This window comes from Parambassis ranga, chromosome 10 (genome assembly GCF_900634625.1).
Source record: "Parambassis ranga chromosome 10, fParRan2.1, whole genome shotgun sequence".
NCBI lineage: Eukaryota > Metazoa > Chordata > Actinopteri > Ambassidae > Parambassis > Parambassis ranga.
The window spans coordinates 23,776,282-23,800,319 of record NC_041031.1 but is presented as its reverse complement, the minus strand read 5'-3'; the positions used below and the strand labels follow the sequence as shown (position 1 = coordinate 23,800,319).

The 24,038-nt window shown below is 50.1% G+C and overlaps 3 protein-coding genes across 5 annotated transcripts in view; all 3 read right to left on the bottom strand.

Moving 5' to 3' along the window:
• Positions 1-753, bottom strand: part of ccdc69 (coiled-coil domain containing 69) — a 12,609-nt gene extending 11,856 nt beyond the window's left edge. The window contains exon 1 of the mRNA XM_028415967.1: positions 539-753. Coding sequence (XP_028271768.1) covers positions 539-559 — 21 coding nt within the window. The 5' untranslated portion in view covers positions 560-753. The remainder of the gene's footprint in view (positions 1-538) is intronic.
• Positions 754-4,272: 3,519 nt separating this feature from the next.
• ltc4s (leukotriene C4 synthase) lies at positions 4,273-7,932 on the bottom strand. Its single transcript, XM_028416591.1, has 5 exons — positions 7,860-7,932; positions 6,972-7,071; positions 6,606-6,676; positions 4,614-4,695; positions 4,273-4,475 (listed from the first exon to the last, which is right to left on the bottom strand). The coding sequence occupies exons 1-5, from the start codon at positions 7,915-7,917 to the stop codon at positions 4,334-4,336; spliced, it is 453 nt and encodes a 150-aa protein (XP_028272392.1). The 5' UTR covers positions 7,918-7,932; the 3' UTR covers positions 4,273-4,333.
• A 205-nt stretch (positions 7,933-8,137) lies between these two features.
• Positions 8,138-22,222, bottom strand: maml1 (mastermind-like transcriptional coactivator 1). Of its 3 annotated transcripts, none has more exons than XM_028415401.1 (6): positions 21,859-22,222; positions 20,634-21,143; positions 14,607-15,968; positions 13,159-13,410; positions 12,235-12,364; positions 8,138-11,306 (listed from the first exon to the last, which is right to left on the bottom strand). In XM_028415401.1, the coding sequence occupies exons 2-6, from the start codon at positions 20,967-20,969 to the stop codon at positions 10,288-10,290; spliced, it is 3,099 nt and encodes a 1,032-aa protein (XP_028271202.1). In that variant the 5' UTR covers positions 20,970-21,143; positions 21,859-22,222; the 3' UTR covers positions 8,138-10,287. The 3 variants fall into 3 exon arrangements, with proteins under 3 accessions (XP_028271202.1, XP_028271204.1, XP_028271203.1); XM_028415403.1 differs by having other exon boundaries at positions 20,634-20,937; XM_028415402.1 differs by having other exon boundaries at positions 20,634-22,222.
• Positions 22,223-24,038: the final 1,816 nt, after the last annotated feature.

The following is a 24,038-nucleotide window of genomic DNA, read 5'->3' as shown; positions in this document are numbered from 1 at the left end:
CCCCTCCACCTCCACGAACTGCAGTTCCTCCAGTGTCCACTGGGGGTGGCCCCAAAAGTGAGTCTCACAGACCTCCATCTTAAAATGTCTGACTTCACAGCAGGACTAACCGTGTTAACACGTCTCTCAGAGGTCCGCGGACCTCAGCTTGGACACCATCTCTCTGCAGCCTGCTCAGAATGGATCCATGCTGCCTCTGATTGATCGGTGGCTGCGTGGTGCCTTCACGGACAGGGTTTAATCACAGGCAGCGTGGGACCCTCTGATTACAAACACATGCTCCGGGTGCTCACGCGTCACCTCGGCGCCAAAACTCCGCCTGCCCCCCCTCCATGTGTCTGATCCATAACTAATCAATCAGTGATCAGGAGGCAGGCATACTTTGAATCGGAACACTCGGTCCGTTCCCCGGAGCTCATCCCCGGCACGTCCCAGCGCCGCCGGCCGCCTGCTGATGAGCCCCCTCCGCCGGGGCGACCAAAGCGGACTCCCCCGGGCCTCGGCCGGGTTCAGCGGGCTCCCCGCGGGTGTTCCTCACCTTGCTGTGGCTGCAGCCCATTCCTCCTCCTCCGAGCTCTCCGGTCGATGTGAAGCGTCTCTCGCCGCTGCTCTTCCTCTTCCTCCTCTTCCTCCCTCTGTTGACAACTTTCAAACACTTCGGAGGAAACTCCAGTGAACGCACCGCTGCAGCCGCCGGGGGGCGGGGCTCCTCTCTGCTGCCTTCAGGGACAGTCAGGAGCTCTTCACACACGCAGATTTACGTGTTCGTGGGCAGGTGGGCTGAAGGAGCGGAGGGGTTCCAGGGGCCACAGAGCCCCCAAAGGCCTGCGCACCTCTGAGCTGAATACACGGAGAGACACCGAGCAGGGAGGACAGCGGCCATCTGATCACAGAGCAGCAACAAACCCTGCACAAGCATTAAACACACAACTATAAACCTAACAACAGACCAGCAGACACACAAAGACCAGGAAGAGACGCACAATAAACTCAAAGCAACTTCACTACGAGCGTAAAGGAAGGTTTACACCCGGAGTCTGACCAGGATGAATCAGAGCTGCGCTGGTTTCCCACAGCACGTGAAGGGAGCAGCAGCGGGTCAAACCGAGGCATGCGCAGTAGCAGATGTATTGTCTTAAAACGGTGATGATGTAGAGAAGTTGTGATGAAGTTACACAACTACACTGAAGCGTCCGTGTTTAACACACACACACGTTTCAAAGACCAGAAAACACTAGAATACAGAGTTGAAGGACTGAGGGGACAAATCCAACACTTTACACTCTGAGTGTGGTCAACTTTAAAGGTTTATGTCTGCGGCAGCCATGTTGGATTTATCTGTGTTGACCTGCTGCAGCTGGAACTTCAGGAACCTCTGACATCACCACATTTCTACCAGCTGATGTCACAGTGTGTGTGTGTGTGTGTGTGTGTGTGTGTGTGTGTGTGTGTGTGTGTGTGTGTGTGTGTGTGTGTGTGTGTAACGATGACCTCAGCTCTCAGTAACAGCTCGTTAGTGTTGAACAGTAACCCTCAGGCCGGCTCCCAGACTGAGGTTCAGCTCTCCACACCAGCAGGTGGCGGCAGACTTGGTTTATTGTTGTTGTGTAGTTGTGTTTTGTTGTCGTCACCTCTGTGTCTCTTTTCATGTTGCTGAGCTGAACCGCCAATCAGAGCGATCGCCTCACAGAAACGACGCTGTCGCCGATTCCAGATGTTCGCTCTGCAGGACAGCTGCCAGCAGGGGGCGGACTGGATCCAGCGAGGCGGGACACGCCGCAGGAAAGGCAGCTGGTGACGGGCGACCACGAGATTTTCACATTTCCTTCTTGGATCAGGCTGTGTTGTGTGTCTGAGGACTCCTCCTGACCCCCCAGACCTCCTTATCTTTGACGTTCCCGTCGCCTGGCGGCCATGTTGTCCTCCGCGGGCTGCTGTGCCAGCACCTGCTTTGTGTCATGAGATAAGTCGGCACAACACCAGGAAGTAAAACAATAACAACACAATCAGCTCGCCGGCCGTCTGTGCAGCCTCAGCTACATGACTCATCTGTTTTCCCATCATGCTCTGCTGCACAGCGCTCTGACCCCCCTAGTTATACAGAGATCTACGTTCACAAAGTGAAGGTTCTCATCAGCTTCACTGACTCCTCTTTAGACCACCTGTCCTCTCTGTCTAACATGTGGACATTGTTGTCCTCACAGGAGTGTCCTTTGTCTCTGAGGTGGAGGTGGACAGCCGAGTCTTGTCCTGAGGAGGTGTCTCTCCTGTGCTGAGCCATTCTTCTGTGCAGTGGTTGTTTGGTTTCTGTCCCTGGGACTTTCGTCCTCAGGGTGGACCAGTGTCTGTCTCAGTGCTGACATGGGTTTGAAGTGGGACGTCATGTTGACTGTGACACGTGTGGGACGATGTTCTTCCTCAGCTGGTTGTTGTCCTTCCTCTGAGGAAGAGCGGGACGCAGAGGACAGCTGTGTGACAGACTCCATGTCTGCTGGGCTCACAGGTGGATTGTGGGTATTCTGTGGCTCCGGTCGTGTGTTTGGATTTTCTCACGCTGAACTGTAATCTGCCCCCCCCCCACTATTTATAGAGCCGCTCAGCTCAGTTTATATTAAGATCTGCAGCCAGGTCTGCACACACACACACACACACACACACACACACACACACACACACACACACACACACACACACACTCGGCCTGTACGTTACTGCTGCACACGTGTTAATGTATGAGCGTCACACACTGTGGAATGTGTGTTTGTGTGTATTTTTAGTGTGTTCTGAGCAGCAGTTGTTGTTTTGAGAATAACTTTCCATCCAACAACAGCTGTTACCATGTGACACACAGACACACACACACAGACACACACACACTGACACACACACTGACACACACACACGGATCAGCAGACAGAAACAGGATTCTATTGTGGAAACGTCTGTGATGATGTCACATAAAAATGGACGCCCCTCTCCGTCAGCTGCTCCTGTTCACACCCAGGTCCTGTCCACTGATCTCCTTAAGAGCTTAATGCTGATTGGCTCATCCGCCTGAACACGGCTAACATGTCAGAGTTAATGGGATGAGGTGTGTAACGTGGAGCATGATCCGTGTCTGACAGGCTTCAGACACTCAGAACAATTACACTGAACGCACCTTTAATTATTCAAAAACAATACACATGACATCAGCTGTGTTTGTTCAGCAAATTTTACCTGCAGTACATACTCATGACCACAGGAGGGCGGCAGACATGTGACGCCTGCTGGGACGAAGACGGGCTGCTGGTCTGTGGACATCAGTGTCTCTGGTCAGTTTTGGGTTCTTGTCTGTCACAGCAGCAGAGACCATCATTAAAGCTCCAGCTGGAGGCGCCGGTCCTGCAGATCACGCTGTGTTTGCGCGCTCTGTCCTCAGGCCGCCGCCGCCGCCGCCGCCGCCGCTGCTCAGTCATGTGTTTCTGAGGAGGCAGTGTATGATCAGTGTGTGACCTGTTTTAACTGTGTCTGCAGGTCAGGGGGCAGAGATCTGAGCCTGCACTGGCACCACAAGCTGCTGAGAACTAACCTGACGCTGCGTCACATGACCTGCAGACGGTCTCTTTCAGCCGGACCTTACATCCAGCAGAAGGTCGGCCATTTTGATTCCATCATGAAAATTCAGTGGTTTTTAAATCAGCAGCCTGGGTTTAACTTCAGAGAGACGTGATGGAGGACTCAGCACCGTGTCCTCCACCCTGTGTCCTCTATCACCATGTCCTCCATCCCCGTGTCCTCCAGCACCGTGTCCTCCATCCCCGTGTCCTCCATCCCCATGTCCTCCAGCACCGTGTCCTCCACCCTGTGTCCTCTATCACCATGTCCTCCATCCCCGTGTCCTCCAGCACCGTGTCCTCCAGCACCGTGTCCTCCGTCCCCGTGTCCTCCATCCCCGTGTCCTCCAGCACCTCCTGCAGAGCTTCAGTTTCTGCTTCACTTCTGAATTGAATAATTTCCTTTGATCTTTCTCTGTGTCAGTGTATTAAAGTAAATTATCAATAATGTTTTTTATAATAATATTGATTTTCTGACATGGCGCCCCCTTCAGAGGGGTGAGGACCACAGCTTGGTGACTGCTGGACTGAGCCGCTCTGACAGTTAAACCTGCTCTCACATCAGGATCCACTAAAACATGTCGTGGCGCCGCCTGCTGGTGATGGCTGAACACAGCAGGCAGACAGATGTTTAATGGGCGAACGTAAATGATCGGATCAATAAACAAACCAAACATGTCAACAAAGTGTTTTATTAACCGAACATCATGAAGCATCTCAGCTCCTCCTCCTCCTCCTCACAGCAGGTCCAGGGCAGAGCAGAGCTCCTGCACCAGGTCCACGTCCAGGTAAACTCTGCAGAACGTGAGGAGGACGCCGACAGAGGAGAACCCGATCAGAACCCAGAGAACCTGAGCGCAGAAATACAGCGGAGCCAGACTGAAAGAGACCAGACAGGAAGTGGATCAGGTTATGACTCGATCCTCCTGAACCCTCAGACACCGAGAGGGAACTTCCCGGGCGGGCCGGATCTGGGTCCTGCAGTGCAGAACTGTCAGTGTTTACAGCAGGACTTACCGTCCCTGCGCCGACTCCGAGTATCCTCTGAAGTAAGAGAGGCGTCCATACAGATAGAGCAGACCGCAGACCGCAGACAGACCTGCAACACACACACACACACACACACACTCAGATACAACACACACACACACACACACACACTCAGATACAACACACACACACTCAGATACAACACACACACACTCAGATACAACACACACACACACACACTCAGATACAACACACACACACTCAGATACAACACACACACACACACACTCAGATACAACACACACACACACTCAGATACAACACACACACACACACACTCAGATACAACACACACACACACTCAGATACAACACACACACACACTCAGATACAACACACACACACTCAGATACAACACACACACACTCAGATACAACACACACACACACTCAGATACAAAACACACACACTCAGATACAAAACACACACACACTCAGATACAAAACACACACACACTCAGATACAAAACACACACACACACAGATTCAGAGCATACAAAACACACACACACACACACTCAGATACAAAACACACACACACTCAGATACAACACACACACACACAGATTCAGAGCATACAAAACACACACACACACACACACACACACTCAGATACAACACACACACACACACTCAGATACAAAACACACACACTCAGATACAAAACACACACACACACACTCAGATACAAAACACACACACACACACTCAGATACAAAACACACACACACTCAGATACAAAACACACACACACTCAGATACAAAACACACACAGATTCAGAGCATACAAAACACACACACACACACACACACACTCAGATACAAAACACACACACACTCAGATACAACACACACACACACAGATTCAGAGCATACAAAACACACACACACACACACACACACACTCAGATACAACACACACACACACACTCAGATACAAAACACACACACACACAGATTCAGAGCATACAAAACACACACACACACACACACACACACACACACACACACACACTCAGACACAAAACACACACACTCAGATACAACACACACACACTCAGATACAAAACACACACACACACTCAGATACAACACACACACTATAAGAGTTTTCCTTTCAGGCCAGTGTTTTGTGTTTTTCCTTGACTCGACATGTTTCCACTGCTTCCTGCAGTCTTCCTCAGAAGTCACATGATGTCACCGGTGACGTGTCTGCCAGCTGATCTTATGCAGGTTGTGTGTGGTTGTATTAATGTTGTGTTTACTCATACAAAGAGCAATGAGTAAACACAACATCAATACACCCGTAAAACCACATCGTAAACTCAGACAAAGACAAGATCGAACCGGACAATAAATGCGACGTCATATAGGAAATACCCTCCTGTCCTGCAGTAAAACAATCATCGGCGAAACAGGAAGATCATCCAGCACGAAAAAAGAACATAAAACAACAAACAAACAAAACAGAAAGCACAACAAGAAAACCTGGAATCAGCCATCTCGGATCACTGCAGAAGAGAAAGACACGTTATGGACTGGGACGGGGCAAAAGTGTCTGTCCCGAGGAGACCAGACTGCTGTCCCACACCTGGGACACAGTGCTGAAGAAGCCGGACTACAGGTGGCGCTGTTCCCCTACTACCTGGAGTAGTGGGAGAATGGCGCCACAACCTGCATAAGATCAGCTGGCAGACACGTCACCGGTGACATCATGTGACTTCTGAGGAAGACTGCAGGAAGCAGTGGAAACATGTCGAGTCAAGGAAAAACACAAAACACTGGTCTGAAAGGAAAACTCTTGTAGTTAACAAGGTGAAGACCAAATGAACCTTGTCGAAATACAAAACACACACACACACAGATTCAGAGCATACACACCCACACACAGACACACACACAGACACACACACACACACACACACACACACAGACAGTCACAGTGTGTGTGTGGACTCACCCTGACTGAAGAAGACTCCAGACGTCCAGAGGACAGTGATGAAGATGGGGAAGTACTCTGAGCAGTTCGCTCTGAACATAAAATCAGATGTATTAAACTCTGCACAGTGCGGCCACCAGGGGGCGCCAACAGCACCTGAACTTCAGCGTTTGTTTTTGTCCTCATCACATTTTAAATCTTCAGGTTTTAAATTCAAACAGCTGATCTGAATGTTTGTGAATCAAACCCCATCAGAAGCACACACTGCACCTGACCTGGGAAACTTAACCCTCACAGCTCACAGGGACCTGTGGACGGTAACACTGTCTGCGTGTGTTCAAAAATGTAGGTCAACACAACATGAGCAATAAAAACACACAAACTGACTGAGCTCTGAAGATCCTGTCGAACTCCGGCGGCCCGGCGGTCGCAGGCGGAGAAACGGAATACTTCCTCCTGGCATAGATCACTTGGAGAGAGAAATAGGCTGCCCCCCAACACACACACACACACACACAGACACACAGAAACAACACACACAGACACACAGAAACAACACACACACAGACACACACACAGACAAACACACACACACACAGAAACAACACACACAGAAACACACACACACAGAAACAACACACACACACAGAAACACACAGAAACAACACACACACACAGACACACACAGACACAACACAGACAAACAACACACACACACACAGACACACACACAGAAACACACAGAAACAACACACACACACAGACACACACAGACACAACACAGACAAACAACACACACAGACACACACACAGAAACACACACACACACAGAAACACACAGACAAACAACACACACACACACACAGACACACACACAGAAACACACAGACAAACAACACACACACACAGAAACACACAGAAACAACACACACACACACACACACAGACAAACAACACACACACACACACACACACACAGAAACAACACACACACACACACACACACAGAAACACACACACAGAAACACACAGACAAACAACACACACACACACACACACAGACACACACAGGGAAAAACACACATTAATTCACATCAATACTGTAAACTGCCCCCCCCCCTCACAGTGGACTGTGTGAATGCAAATCTGACGCAGCGCTGAAACCTGAACACTCAGACCCACACAGAAGCACAAACACAGAAACTGAACCACATCATCCGCCGTCTGAAGTTAACCACTTCATTCAGCCGTCATTTCCCAGCATGCCTCTCTCACCTTGCTCCAGGACGCCGAGCACAGTCACGGCACCGAGGGCGACCACCTGGTCCGGCATCTGTGCAGTCAGAGGGACCGGTCCGACTGAGACACACCTGGAAGCAGAGCTAGAGACACCATCCAGGAAACAGCCGGCAGGTGCCTGGAAGGGGCGGGGCCTGAACACCTGTCAGCTGAAGGGGTCAAGAAGAAACGATCCTTCGTGCTGGCTTCAGGTCAGGATGCCTATCAGGTGTGTGAGTGCTTCTTTGTGTCACAGAAACACACAGAGGCCGGAGTGTTTCTAAAGAACTATATTTACATAATACTCTTGTTTTACAGAGAACCATATCAAAAGTATAAAATACTTACAAAAATCCTGCAATATATAAAAATAACATCTATTCTTCTGCAGATCATTAGGAAAGGCATACATACAAAAAATATATTTATAGACATTTACACAGAGCCCCTTCACAACAGACCCAGAAACCCCGCCAGGCCGCGCGGGGCGGGAGGCTGGAGGCGAGGCGGCGGCCGTCTGGAGGAAAACATGAAAAACCAGCCCCAAGCCATCAATCATCAACAATAACATTACCAAAGAAACACAACACAAAATGCATCTCTGAAGAACCGACAGTACAGTAGATACATCGACAGGCAGCGCACACGGCGCGGGCCGGAGCCGGACCGGAGCCGTGAGGCGGCGCTCTAACACACAGGAAGCCTCAGGTCTGAGGACGCTCGCCTCCGCCTGTAGCTACAACCTCCAGACTCACCCGGAGAAGCTGGAATCAAAGTTTTTGGCCTGTTTGCAAACTAAACCTCGATAATTCTACTTCCTGCCGACAGCCCATCAGTGAACTTCAGGGTGGGACAGTGAGCTGTCGCCCAGGCGCTCGCCTGCATCTGGTGCCCCGTGTTTGGACTCTCAGGCGGCCACTGCCAAAATGTCTGCACCTCCTGTTATAGAATATCTAACAGCCTGTCAGGCCACGTTCAGGGCCAACGGTCCCCACAGGACACTTCAGCAGCACCTGAACATTAAAGCCGGAAACGCGGCGCCGGGCCGGCTCGGAGCGCCGCTGCTTCCGTCCGTCACACAGAAACGCTTCGTCTGTGAAGCTGCTGGCTCGTGTGGCTGAGGAGGAGCCCGTCACCTTCACTGATGACATCATCAGGTGTCACACTCAGAAGTGTGCATCAGCGCCTCCTCAAACTTTTTAAAGGACCATGTCACTGATTTTTCATCAGGCTCTGAAGGCCAACAGCAGTCTTTACGGATCCTTCACTCAAACCTCTGAGTGATTCAATGCAGCAGCGACCTGTCAGACAGGTGAGGACATATGAGCGGCGTCAGCTGACAGCTCCCTCACTGACCAAAATAACCCTCATGGCTGCAGGGCATTTTCCTAAACAGCCGGCTGCATTGTTGAACATATTAAAATGTTTGTCTCCATCTTTCCATACATTTGCCTACATCATGACGGAGGCTGCGGTTGTTACAGTAATAAACTCAGGACGGTCCTTTAAAAACCTTCTTAATGCCGACGTGGTTTTTTTTTTCCTGGAAAAAAAAGAAACATTTCAGGCTTCTTGAAAGTGGTGCTGGCGGCCTCTAGGTGGCGCTGTAAGGGTGAGTACAGTGGTTTAGCACTGAGCCATAGGTTCAGTAGTAGTCTTAGTGAGACTCATCCCGTAAACGCTGCAGTGTGTCATAGAATATTTGTACATATATACACACACTTCATCTCCTGACCGCTGGGACTCACACTCCGGGTGGAGGAGGACTGAAAGCCTGCTTCACACGCCGTGTGCGGCGGCGTCTCTGCGCCAGGTCGTTTTTACACTTCCTGCTTTGTGATAAGCATTCGCAATGCTCCTGTAATTCTTGTCCCATCCACTGGGGGGCGATGTCTTAGTTCTGTAATTGCTAAGCTCTGTATGTATTTACCTGCTGAAGTCGCAGGATGTGTGTTCTAACACATAAAAGCCTCTGAGTGAGGATGCAGCTTTACAGTGAACAGTAAATCATGACGAGACTTAAACCTGTGAAGCCTGTGAGCAGACACAGAGGCTCTCAGTGCTGGTCTACCAGGAGTGTGGTTTGGAGCGGCTCATTTTAAACCCACAGACTGTGAATGGTGCTGTTCCCTGCGGCTGACATGTTGAACAGACCGACCTCTGACCTCTGACCTCTGACCTCCCTCTCCTCACTCCTTTGCTGCAGTGGATTTGTCAGCTGACACAGGAACACAGAGCACACACACACACACACACACACCTCCACGGTCTCAAACAGAACAGACAGTGAAATGGACACTTAGCTAGGTGGCTAACGCTAGCACAGAACTTCCTGTCTGTGGCGACAGATCTGAACAGTGTGGGTCTGTGGCGGCGGCTCACTCAGCAGGGCTCAGGTGCTCGGGGTGCAGGCAGGCGTGGGGGACTAGTGGTGGCTGGCGAGCAGTTCGTCCAGGTCGGCCATCCACTCCTGTGAGCTCTGACCCTTCAGCAGCGAATCCACCAGGTCGCTCTCAGCGGCGAAGCTCCCAGACGCCACGTTGTATCCGAACGACACCTGCTGCTGCTGACTGGCAGTCCTGCTCACCTGGTAACCTTGGTTACACTGCAGTCCCTGACGGCCATTGCCCTGCGGCTGTCCAAACGCCGCCAGGTCCGACAGGACGGCCTGGTTCTGATTGGCCTGTTGCTGTGGAGTCTGCTGCTGATTGGCCATCGGCTGGCCCAGGCTCTGAGGGTTAGCTGCTGCCCTCTGCTGGGCAGCAGCCATGTTTGTCTGCATCATCTGCTGCGCCGGGTTCAGGCCTCCCATGGGACGCCCACCGGGGTTGGCGCCAAACGGGGTGGCGCCTGGCGGCATCTTGGAGATGCGAGCCTGCTGCTGCATGTGGAAGGCGTTGGGTGGGTTGTTGAAGGCGCTGCTGGGGGGAGGCTGGTTGGCGAGCTGCTGCTGCCAGCCGGCGTTCTGGCCGCCCTGCATGCTGCCGGCCATAGATCCAGGCAGGCCAGGCCCCATGCTGCCCTGCATGGAGCCCGGCATGTGGGCGGCGGCGGCGGCCATCTGCTGTTGCTTCAACAAGGCGGCGTTGGGCTGCGCCTTCAGGTGCTGCTGCTGAGCTAAGAGGTTCTGTCTGTAGGGGGCGCTCATGGACCCCAGAGCCTGGCGCTGCAGGCCGGCCTGTTGTGGAGGGTGGCCCGGGTGGTTGGGGTGGTTGGGGTGAAGGTTCATGTTGTTGTAAAGAACATCCACACCAGCCCCGCCCCCTCCGCTGCCACAGGAGGGCAGACTGATGTCATTCTGACTCGCTGCTGGAGCTACGCCCCCTGCAGGCCCACCGCCCTGACCCATGTTCATACCCATCATGCCTTGGTTCTGAGGGAACATACGGGAGCTGGGGGTGGGGCCTCCCATGGAACCGACGCTGCCCATTGGCTGAGAAGAAGCTGCGAACAAAAAAAAAATCATCAAATCAATTAACTTCACACAAAATCAACAGGTTTCTGTCTGCTGATCACCTTATGATAGTTTAAGCAAAGTAAAACAACATGGCAGCCATTCTGTCCTGCAAAGACCTTTAATACCACAGCTGCCCCCCCCTCCTGATCACCCGCCTCCTTCAGCCATGATGCAGTGCTCGGGCTCGTTAGTTAGCTAACCCGTTAGCTACTGTTTTAGCATCATCCATCAGCCTCTCTCTTCACCTGATGCCCACAGCCTGCCCCATCACAGACCTTAACTGGTTATGGGTGCTGAAAATGTAACTTAACTCCACATCGTCAATTAACTTCAAGATGTTTTATTGATTATTTCTTAAACAGAGGCATGCAGAGTGGGAGACACCTGCTACACAGCAGCCTGCGCTCACAGAATCACTGTCAACATGTGTTTTAGGAAGGCAGAAAAAGTAAATGATGATTTTTAGGTATATCGCCCAGTCCTAATAAAAAACATTAAACCTAATATACAGTTGTTGTTGCTCCTGCTGTTTGTAGAGGCGGCGGCTTCATGGAGGAGCGGCTGATCCGAGCCGTCTGCAGCTACTTTCATTTCCCATTCAAATCAGTGGTGAGCATCATTTACACACTGACAGAACAATGCTCAGAATAAACCCTGCCCACATACAGGGACATATCAGAGCCCCTTCCCTTCTACTGATTCTGACCTGTTATCAGACATTTGAATGTTTAAATCTTTTAGAGTCATGTTATGTGTGCAAGTGTCCCAACAACCGGGTTAACACTGCGAGCGTGCACGTGGCTTATTTAACATGTAGCCCAACAGGTGGGTGAGCTAGAGACCTGGTGTGTACATGAGGTCACTCAAATTATCTGTGTGTGTCCACACCGTGTGTGTGTGTGTGTGGAGACCAACCTGTAAACTGGTTGACTGGCTGCTGTGGGAAAGGGTTCTGATTGGCCGGTGGCCCCGGCTGGTCCTGGTACTGCGGGGGAGGTCGGGTCAGGTGTCGCTGCAGCTGCTGGTCCTGCTGACGCTGCTTTTCCTGCACAGACACACATTCGTATCAGACTCTTGGTTCAGTTCCTGTTTGCTCCTTGAAGACGTCCAGCTGCTGCGCTGCTCACGTGCTGATGTCTGGCTGTACTGGAGGGAAATCTCCCAGGAGTGAACACATTCTACTGACACAGCTGCACTGCTCTATAACCGGCGCTCAGAGGTCCGGTTCAGCCTGACGGTCACTCATTGGATGGGATGTGGAACATCTGGACAGTCTGAGGCTCTTTACATGTCAGTTCTCTGAGCTCACAGCTCCCTCTAGTGTCTGAGATGAACAAATCAGTTCACTGCTGCAACTTTGCATAAAACTTTATCTGTGTCTTTAACCCTCTGAATGCCGAGCAGGTGTTTCTGTAACATAAAGTCCTGCAGCTCCATGGAAGCAGCACAGACCTGGACCTAGAGCTCCTTAAAGCAGCTGCATCAGTTGACTGCCAAACTCCAGTCCAGCTGCTTCGAGCTCTTGAATGATGACCGATGGAGTTAATGATATTTAACTAGTCTACAGCCTCCACACAGGACTTCCCTCAGCTGTAGAAAGCTGGTCATGTGAGGGAGTCCATCATGGCTTCCTGATGGTGCTGAGGAGTGCAGTGTGGAATTCAGAATTTTCTGACCCAACCATAAATTGCACCTGCTGATTCAGGGATGACAGACTTGTACAGGTTCTGGCTGAGGTGACGGGTCTACGTGTAGGTACACGTTTCATCCAACCAAGGACCTAAAATTCTTGTTTTCTGTACCAGAACACCTTTTTCCACAACCACAGGTGATCCATACCTGTTCAGCCATGAGCTGCTGCCTCTGCATGTACTGCTGCTGCTGCTTCTGCTGCTCCAGCATCTGCTGCTGCTGCTGCTGTTTGAGTGCCACTGCCACCGCCGCCTGGCTGTTCAGGTATGCGGCGTTACCGTGGCTACCTGCCATGGCATTCGGCCCGGGCTGGGCAGCCATGGCGTTGTTTCCAGGTGCAGATGCCATGGGGTTGGCAGGACCCGGGCCGTGTGGAGGAGCTGGGTAGGAGTTCTGGTCCTGTTGATAAAACAAATACAGATCAAGCAGATGTGTTTGGACAGACACACTCCTCAGAGACAAGATGCACGGACACAACACTTGGCAAGTGTCCACCTTCTGTAAAGTAAACAGAGAAGTGGCACCGTCAGGTGGCTCCAGTCACAGCGTCACTGATCAACAGTCATGATAAAGAAGTGTGAAATGCAGCAGGAACAGAGCGTCCCGTCTGCTGAGAGGACAAACACAAGCAGGAGCAGCTATATTTAAAAACAGAATATGAAAGGCTGCTTTGTCATGGCCTCCTTCCACCCACCCCCCTGTATATGTGAGGCTCAGCAACCAGCTGCTTGACACACACACACACACACACTTTGCTGGATGTTAGAGCATGGGGCCCCAGCTGGTCTGAAGAAGAGCGACTGAACAAAAGGCCTCCCGCTGCAGCCGGACTCCACCGACAACAGCTCTGGCCTGTTTTCATCTGCACCTCTTGACTTAACTTTCAAACTGCACACTTTCATATTCCTATTAACTGTAAATAATGTTTATGCCGTTTATTTTTACCATTGGAGGTGTATGTTTATTATGCTGAGTGCATATGTTGCTGCTGCAATAGAGACGTTTCCCAGCTTGGGATGAATAGAGTACTTCTATATTTTATAGTAATTTGATTAGATAAAGAGCGCAGCATATTAATGAATTAACCTAAACAGAAACAGTGCTTTGAGTTCTTGCTACAGTCAGAGGAAAAACAAAGTCATGTTGACTTCAGCATCCTTTCATGATGCATCGAGAACTGGGCAAAACCAAGCATCACACTATGTGGGCTGGTGATGACCTTCGTCTGGGGGAGGGCCCACAGTGTCAGACTGTGTTAGTCTGATTTACAGCATGACTCTATGTGAAAACTATTTTTTATCCCCAGCCTCAAGAATTTAGTCAAATCCAAATAGAATCTGGTATGAAACAAAGCCAACCATCTAAGGCAGACAAAAGCCATTTTACAGAGGGCTGCACCCAATGAATCAAAAAGCAGAAAGACGGCGCAGACCCGCTAAACATGGATCTGTTACAGGAGGCAGGTGCTGGTACAGGCGAGTACACCAGTCCGTCTGATGTGTCATGCTATAATACTGCTGACTTTCTGCTAGCTGCAGGGGAGAGCTCTTGTCCTGTAAAGTCATCAAACATTCAGCTTCTGTTCCACCTCTTACCTGTGCATGTGGGGGTATGTGCTGGCGGAAGTTCATGCTGTTCTTCCGTTTGATCTGCTGCTGCTGACGGATCAGCGTCAGCAGGGCCGCCTTGTTTTGGCTCTGAGTGTTGGGGGGCCGTGGTGGTCCGGGGCCCGCCTCAAAGTGCGACAGAGGTTTGGTGTTGTTGTAGTTCAGCATGGAGTTGGGGGCCTGAGCCCCTGCTGAAGGTGGGTGGCTAAGAGGTGACCCTGAAGTCATGTGACCCAGCATGTTGGGGTGCCCGGCTGGTCCTGGCATGTAGCTGCCGGTCCCAGCCTTGGGAGAGCCCTTGTTGGGCTGACCCTGCATCAGCAGCTGCTTCTGAGCGTTGGGGTTGAAGTCCTGTGGATAAAGGGAGGGGCTTGTGGGTTTGTCCATGGCAAATGCACCCCCTAGTGGGGTCTGAGAGGTGTTGCTCATCTGGGACCAGGGTGGAGGGTGAGCATGGGGCCCCTGGTTATTGAACTTGGCCCCTGGTTGTGGCTGTTTGTGCTGCATCTGTCCGTGAAGATGCTGTGCTCTCTGCTGCTGGGCAGCCAACTGCTGGAGCTGCTGGGCAGGGGACAGGTCTTTAGGTGGTCCCGGAGGGAGGAGGTGGTTCGGAGGCGGTTGAAGCTGCCGGGGAGGAGGAGCAGGCTGTGAAGGGGGGAGAGCTGGGGAGGAGGCAGAAGAGGAGGCCACGGGGGAGCTGGTAGGGTGAGGGGGCGGCCCAGAGGAGGTGGACCTGACATGGGGGGAGCCAGTGCGAGAGTCCTGCTCAAAGACTGCTGAGGGTGGGGAAAACTCCGCCTTCACACTGGCCAAATCAGGAGGAAGCAGACCCTGAGAGGACTGGCCTCCTCCACCTGCGGCCCCACCTGTGCCCCCTCCCACCGGCGCACCACCTGGAGTCGGTGCCAGCTCCAGAGGGTCTTTGCTGTGTTCGAAGCCGTCATTGAGAATGTCCTGGATGTCCTCATAGTCCACGGGGAGCAGCTCATCCATCAGCAGCGACCACTCCTGCTCATTCAAGTTCAGGTCAGGAAACAGGCTGTTGTTGCCTCCTCCTGATGGCGGCACGATGGGCAGGATGTCGTCCGGCTCCTGCTTCATCTCCTTCCGATGAAAGTCTGAACCGGGCTCCAACACGCCATCAGCCGACTCCCCCGTGGGCCCGTTAGTCCCGTTAGAGTTCAGCGAGTCACTGATTCCCAGCTTGGAGTCCCGCGGGGAGCCGTTGGTGGTGCCATTGTCCAGGCAGGCTTTCTTGTTGGGAGGGAAACCGTCGCTGTAACCGTTGACCTGATCTCTGCCCAGGGGAGAACTGGCACTCTCCAGCTTCCTCTTCACCGTCTCCTGCAACTGGAGCACAGAAGGTACAGTTAATAAACAAGGTAACAAGACAGGGATTCAAACTGGAAGCCTGCCGAGGCATCTGGGCACAGAAAACTGGCTGAACTAATGATGAAATTACAAAATAAATCAGCTAAGTCTTCAGCAACCTCCACAGCATCTTAATTTAGACATTTCATCAGGATCTGAGGTCATCTGGGAGCACTGAGTAACAAGGCCAGCTGCTGAACTGTGACAGCGTTTCTATTTTAGTGTGTGCACAGGCAGTGTACCAGCTGCAGGGGGCGCTGATTGTGTGTGTGTGTGTGTGTGGTGGGGGGGGCTTACATAACACCGACAACAAAGAGCTTTCTCAGAGCAGTCAGCAGATCTAATGTGTCCACTCTGCAGGCGGCTCCGCGGCTTCCTCCACTGCTCTGACTCTGTAGCACATCAGCTGATCCTCACACGGCTTCACTGTGCGAACACACACTCAACACCTGCAGTCTGCATGAGGACGCCCAGGAAGACTTCACACTTCGTCTCATTTGTCTGTTTTTAAGGCCACATCCACATGAAGACTAAGTGGCTTCGTTTCCAAAAGCGTTTCATTAATGTGTGCCTCCACACAACCACACTGAAACCACTGTAGTACATATCCCAGGCCTGCGAGTGGCGCTGTATTGTTACGGCGGAAACGTGCCAAAAACAGAAAAAAAGACAAGGGGCATGCACACAAAGCTGTGCGATGTAAACAGAGTAACATGGATCTAAAACCTTCTTGGTTACTGTCCACGTCTGTGTGCTAGCAGAGGAGCAGAAGAGTTTGCTGCTAAAGCTAAAACAAGGTCCGTAGTTTGTTGTCGGAGTGGGAGCATGCGGGTTGAGGGCGAGGCGGAGCTGTGGCGTCATTGTTTCATAAAAGTAGTGTATTGGCGTCTACACAGAAACAGGACTTCAAACTGATCCACTCTGGGACCCGTTTATAAAAAGTTAGGCAAGCTCCTAACAGGCCGGATCGTCCGGATACGCCCGCGCTCGTCTCCGTGTGGACAGGCCTCCGTCCTGATTTAGCTTCAATCTGAATCAAAGTCCAGGTCTTGAGTTTATAAAGACCACGAACATTTGGGTCCTGTGAAATAAACAGGTAAACATCTGAAGGTGCCTGAACGGCTCGCTTCACCTGCACATGAGCTGCTCTGTGAGCTCTCTCTCACACTTATTTTCAGTCTCATCAAGAAAAACTTCTTGTGCAGTGCAAAAACACTAAAGACCAGAATCTATCTGATGAAATGTACCCATGTGGTTTGGCCCAAGCAGCAGTGAACAGGAAAGAGTGCAGGCAGAGCAGTAGCAGAACCTGCAGGAGCTGCCACCACAGGCTTCATCCATCTGCTGCGTGCAGGCTGGAGGGTTCTCACTTCAGACTGCCTGTACCTGGTTCAGCTTTCAAATAAATAATCAAATGTAAAATTAAATCTGAGCCTGCCAGACACTGCAGGTAACAAATGGTAAAAAGAGGAAACTTTACATTTCCTCACTCTGGCTGTGGGGTAGCCTGTCTCTGATCTCTGTGGCCATGAAGCAGTCTCAGCAGTTTCACTCCCTTTATCTAAGACCTGATGTCTGTCGGAGCTGATTCAAACGCCGGCGTGGGCAAGCAGCCAGAGAAAGGGAAGGGTCTGTGTCAGCCTGATCCTTAATTCTCATGAGTGCTCTCATTCATGAAATCTGAGCAGCAGCTCAGGTTTGTGTTTGCAGAGTGAGGGAGTATCTCTGAATGAGCATGTGCACCCAACACAGGCGGCGCTGTTAGACACCGTTATCAAATTCCAGGTGCTCGAAGGGTTGAGCTGCATGTGGCCTCACATCATCGTCAGCCCCTCATATGATGAAGGACTGAGGACTGCCCTTAAAAAGAACAGGGATGGGGGAGTGGTGGCAAACAGACAGGATGGACAGAGACTCCTCACTGAGCTTCTTCTACCTGAAATACTGGTCTGACTGCCTCCTGGATGCCATGGTTACACCCCTGAAAGGGACGTCCACTGCACAGCGGGACTGTGGGTCTTTGAGTCTGTGGACTGGCGTCTTTTGCTTCAGAGACAGACGTTTGACTTCTGAGTGTGACTCCTTCACTTGACACTGTTCCAGTGCCGGGTGAATCCAAGGTGAGCGGCTCTGTTATGAGTACTGTGCATATTTTACACACGGCCCCAGATAAACAAGCTTCTAAATATCTCCACCATGATTCATCCTGGAACTTTTGGCTCTAGCTTTGTGCAAAAATTCAAAATATCTGGTGTGTTTACATCAGCCTGACTGTGTGTCAGCGCCGAAATTCTACCTCTGGTATTTAATATGATTATTTGTTATGTCTACTGTAAATGTGTTAGCAGGACGTTATCAGACGATCACATCAGTGCATCATCAGCGCACACATGAGCAGGAACTGCTTCATGACTCTCAGAGGCAGGAAAATAGGCTCTGCGTTAAACATGGCACACATCATCATTTAGTCTGACACACCGAGATCAGAGTGAGAAGTTGCTGTTAGCATCATTATTAGCATCTGTGACATCATCACTGACATCAGGCGCAGCCTGTGGTGAGAGTGCAGAGGTGAGTTAGCACTGCCTCGTCCTCCTGAGCGGAGAGAGCGAGGCGTTTCTTCACAGTGTTAGCATTCAGCACCAACAGGCTGGGCGGTGAGTCAGCTGTGCGAGGGCGGTGGGGGGTTTCTGTTGGGACTGAGTCACCTCTCAGGACTCCACTCGGTGTTTGTCAGTCCTTACAGCGAGAAACATTCCACACCGCTGCTATCAGCTTTATATGTGAGACAAAGTAAACACAAGGAGCAGCTTCTGTGATTGGATAGGTAAGCTGTCTGTGTTCAGCTGTCTCGGTGATAACTGGAGCTTTCACTGCTCCAGAACCAAAATAACTGTAAGAGACTCCTCAATCATCTCTAAACATCTTCAAGGCCTCATAAAAACTCATCAGTGACTCGCAGACACACAAAGAGTTATTTTAAGATGCAATAACATCTTCAATATCAACCTGGACCCTGCTGACATACACATGAACCGTCTAAAGGAGCGCCAGAACTGAGTGGTATCAGAATCTGATAAAGGATCCACAGATTCTCCAATGGCCTTTCTACACTGTGCGATTTTAGCGATGTTATAAGACCACTGCATGACACACTACACGACGTGAATCTAATGAACTTTGGTACGACATCAAGTTTGATTCGTGCAGATTGTACGATGACCATTCACTGAATCGCAGCCGATCACAGGTTACGTCGTACGTCAACATGCGAGGAGGAGGAAGACGGGGCTGCGGAGTGACAGGTCGTAGCAGCCGTCTCACTGAGAGACAGTCACCGCTAGAATTTTATCTCAGCTTGTCTTTGGTCGCAAGACGCTGACATGGCCGTTGTGGAACATGCCTCACAGTGCGACGTAAGACCACCGATTTAGAGCCACCAAAGATATCTCCACGATTCAAGATACAACTTCACGATACAAGATAGTCGTCTTTCGTCTGTGACAGCCCAACGTCGCACAGTGTGAACCGGGCATAAGAGGATCATTTAGGAGATCACAAACACAGAGAGTACAATACAAACTCCCCTGTGATGATGACTCTGCAGATACTACCAACATATTAAACGATCCCCAGAAACCACAAATCCTCTTAAACAGACACAGGAACCTGACCCTGAAATAATTCAAAGACCCTGCTCCTTCTAAAGAGGACACACTGAAACATCATCAGTAAACTTCATAACAACTTCACAAGCTCCTCAGACATTTGAAGCAGACTTTCCTTAAAGTGTTCTAGAAACTGCACCACTCCTCAGTTGCAGCTAAAAATGTGATGCACATGTGAACAGAACACAGCCTGAATGAAGACCTGAGCATCCTCAGCACAGAGGATCAGCACAGAGCGAGCAGCTCTGAGCCGAGCACACAGACACAGCTGATCCAGACATGAACGGCTGCATCGAGCTGCTCGCCTGCATGAGCATCAGTCTCTCAGTTCTGCTTCATTCTGACTGAAACTGTAACAAAACACACACAATGCACATCTGTGGGTCTCTATATTCTGTCCAAACAGACGCTCTACACATACAGTTGCATTGTATGAAGCCTCAGTGTAGACTGGCACTGAACACATGTTTCAGTGGACTCGGTGTGGTCCAGCAGTCAGACCCTGACACGCTCACAGAGACTGTTCTGTGGTCAGAGCGCCTTCTCTTTATGCTGCTGTTGCTTGATCAGACAAAACGAAGCGCCGTAATGCTGCATGACAAAATCCACCACTGCTCCACCTTCACACCTTTAATTCACTTCAAACCTGAATGAACACTCAGCAAACCTCCGTCCAACACATTAGGGTCAACACACACACTTCAGTCTGAAACACGTCTGACATGACAGGACTTTATGGTGATTTGTCCGTTTGCATTATAGATACTTGATGCACTTTATAATGCACTCCAAGATTAATTAACCCTTTAGCTTCATGTGACTGGTCCTCTTTGGAAGTGTAAACACACACAGGCTCCATCACTGTTATGATACATGTGTGATTGTTGTCGTGTTGAGCTGACGGTGACAAACCTCATGTTCAGACCTCAGCCTGGACTGAGGAGTGTGTGAGTGTGTGTGTGTTCCGCACACTCACCGCTATCAAGGTGCTGTTCCGGCTCTGCTCCGCCGCCGTCCCGCCGCTGTCCCCGTGGTCCGCGCTGCCGCCGCCGCCGCCGCCGCCGGGCGCTCTCTGTCCGGTTTGGTCTCCGCTGGGCTGGGGCTGCCGGTGCTTGTTGGACCGCTTGGCTTTGGCCTGCAGGCAGCGCTGGTGCAGGGCGAAGGTCTGCTGCCTCTCCAGTTCCAGCCGCTCCAGCGTCGCGTTCTCGTATCGGCTCTCGCAGCTGTTGTGATGCTGCCGGAAGAGCTCGATCCTCCGGCGGAGCCTCTCCATCACCGCGCTGTGTCGCGGTGTAACAAAATCCGCCATCATCAATAAAGACTTGCAGTAAAATCCCGGCTCAGGTTTCGTCCATAAAATGCTGAATTTGGCTCTTTTTCACTCTGGGCGTCTATACACCCCCCTCGCCCTTTACAAAGACTCCTGTGCTGGCTCCATGGAGGCGACCTTTGTCTTGCTAATGGCCTTCAGACACAGCAGCTCTCACTGCCGGAGAGGAAAATTTTAAGTTTTTGGGTGCCACACCATGCAGCCTCCCGACTGTACTCAATAAACGCGTGTACGCTGAAGCTCGGTCTATACACCAGCTCCTGTAAGCTGCTGTGTGAAGCGGAGCTCCCGGAGAGCTGCTACAGCCGCAATCCGCCCGAGTTTACCCCAAAGCTGGAGCTCAGAGCGCTGATTTAACCACGCGGAATGAAAACAAACCACGGGTTCATACACAGCCTTCAAAGAATCCACGCTCCCTTTGTGTCCCAATCAATGAAATGCTCTCGCTATCAAACTAAGTCCCGTTATGCTACGTTAGGTTAGCACATTCCTCCACTCTAAATCAGAGTTGGAGTGTCGAAAATTCCTTAAATTCACTCCCTGGCGGCCGTTAAATGGGATTTTCCAGAGGGAGCTGACACAGGCGTTAAATCTGTTCCCAGTTATTTGTTATCGGTGGAGTTACACCCAGCCGAAGCCCCAGAACTGCTCCCAAACTTGCCTCAAACTTTATTTTGTCCAAGTCCCAGGAGTTAGCTTGATTAGCGGGCAGGAGCTAGCTGGCTAACAACTTGGCTGCTTCACAAACTTGGTAACAACTAGTCAGCTAATAAACACAGTTTCTACCTACTACAACAGTCCCACGCGTGACAAAACAAACGACAATACTTTCTAGACAATTGAAGCTTGGTTAAATTAGAATTTCACTTACTGTGAAAGTGTTGCTGTCCGCTCTTCCTACAGCATCTGTCTAGCAAACAGCTGATCCTCCGCCTCCTTGTAGCCGTTAGCCTCTAGCTGCTAACGCTATGTTTTGGGTTGACGGGCTAACGATAGCTCGACTAGCAGGCTGGCTAGCTAGCGAGATAAGCTAGCCTGAAACATTTAAATAAATCATCGTACTTTGATGTTATTTCCTCGGAGTCACTGCCGCGGATTATCCTTCCCAGCCCGGGCCCGAGTCGGGATGTGTGCAGGGTCAGACCGGATTCGTCAGTGAGAACGAGCTAACTCTGTCTCTGTGCTGCTTCTATTGTTTTCCAGAGAACAGGCAGGTCTACACCGCCATCTTGGAAACTTTCTCTTTTTTCCATCAGCGACAGGAGGAATGTCCCTAATTCCCCTCCCACCGATGACTGACAGCAGGAACAGCCAATAGAGAGCAGGCAATAGTGGCGAATTTGAGTGACAACAAAGAAGGCCAATTACAGCACAGAACCCGCCCACTGCTCGGAAAACTAGCCCAATTACAGAAAGAGACACTTTTTAAACGTCAATGTTTACATATTATATTATATTATATTATATTATATTATATTATATTATATTATATTATATTATATTATATTATATATATTATATTATATTATATTATATTATATTATATTATATTATATTATATTATATTATATTATATTATATTATATTATATTACATTATATTATATTATATTATATTATATTATATTATATTACATTACATTATATTACATTATATTATATTACATTACATTATATTACATTACATTATATTATATTACATTTTGAAAACACTATACCTCAGCATCACATACTGTGACTTGAGTTACTTAATAACATGATTCTCTTTACAGCCTCCACAACACTGAGGAAGACCTGTTGAAAGACTGTTAAACTTTATTAGAACTTGAACAATAAAGAACAGTGCCAGGGGGTCACATATACAAAGATATTATTTTTATACAAAAATAAACACATAAACGTAAAGTCTTTATAGCTTTTAAAGTTATAAAGTTTTAAAGTATAGTTCTGATGTACTGTTTGGCCTCACTCCCAAATGCAACAAAAAGAGGTTTTTGATTTGTGTAACAACATTTGTAAATATACCATTTAGATGCTTTTAATAGCGTATATGCTTCCCACCTGCATCACCAGTGTGTGCCCTTAGGCAAGGTCCTTAACGCTACTAGTACTACCGCCTACGTCATTACAAAATATGGAATATGGTATGGGGTCATACTGGCTCGGACGTCGCCCGGGTCAACAAGGTCCGCGTCAGGTGTTAGGGGACCAGGGCAACCTGATGAGAAAAGAACAAGACACTCTTGGACGAGAGATGACAACAGGGAACTGTTGGAATGCTACTACCTGAGTAACCCCAGCATCAAGGGTTACATGAAGCAGATGTGGGACCTAAAACGTCTAGTGGCTCAGTGTTCCAACATCCCACGACAACTGCTATCGCAACTAGAGATTGATGAAATACAACATAAATGCTACAGCAAGGGGGAGCCAGGACACAAGGTCAGGGGGGAAACAACAACATCATCCTTACCCGAGATTGGGTACCAAGCCCCAATAGTAAGCCCCCACCTGCTCAACAGATGATGGGACTCACCCAGAGTGGCTAACTGAAGGCAGGACAGTCCTGATCCTGAAGGCGAGCAGTCCCATCCAACTACCGGCCAATAACCTGCCTCTGCACAACATGGAAGCTCCTGTCAGGCATCATAGTGGCTAAGATGAGTAAGCACTTGGCTCAATACATGAGCAGGGCCCAGAAAGAATAGGTAAGGACACCTTAAGACTGACCTTAGGACCTTTTAAACCAGCCTCACTAGCCTCTCCCACACTCCACCATAGTGTGATCCAGCAGGTGGATTCAACAACCACTGAATTCCTCTTTCTGTGAGGACATCATGTATCTTTGTTTGGTTCATCTTCAGTATGGAAGCACGCAGCTCTCTTTCAGCTCCAACTGGATTTGTTCCATTGTCTGACCGAACAATTTCTTCTTCTGCTGCAGCAGCTCTTTTACTGTCAGAGGACCTAAAGGTTTGACCTTTTGACTCTTGACTCTGATGTTGATGTCATCATGTGCCATTGCAGGATCAGAACCTCTTCTTCTTTCGGA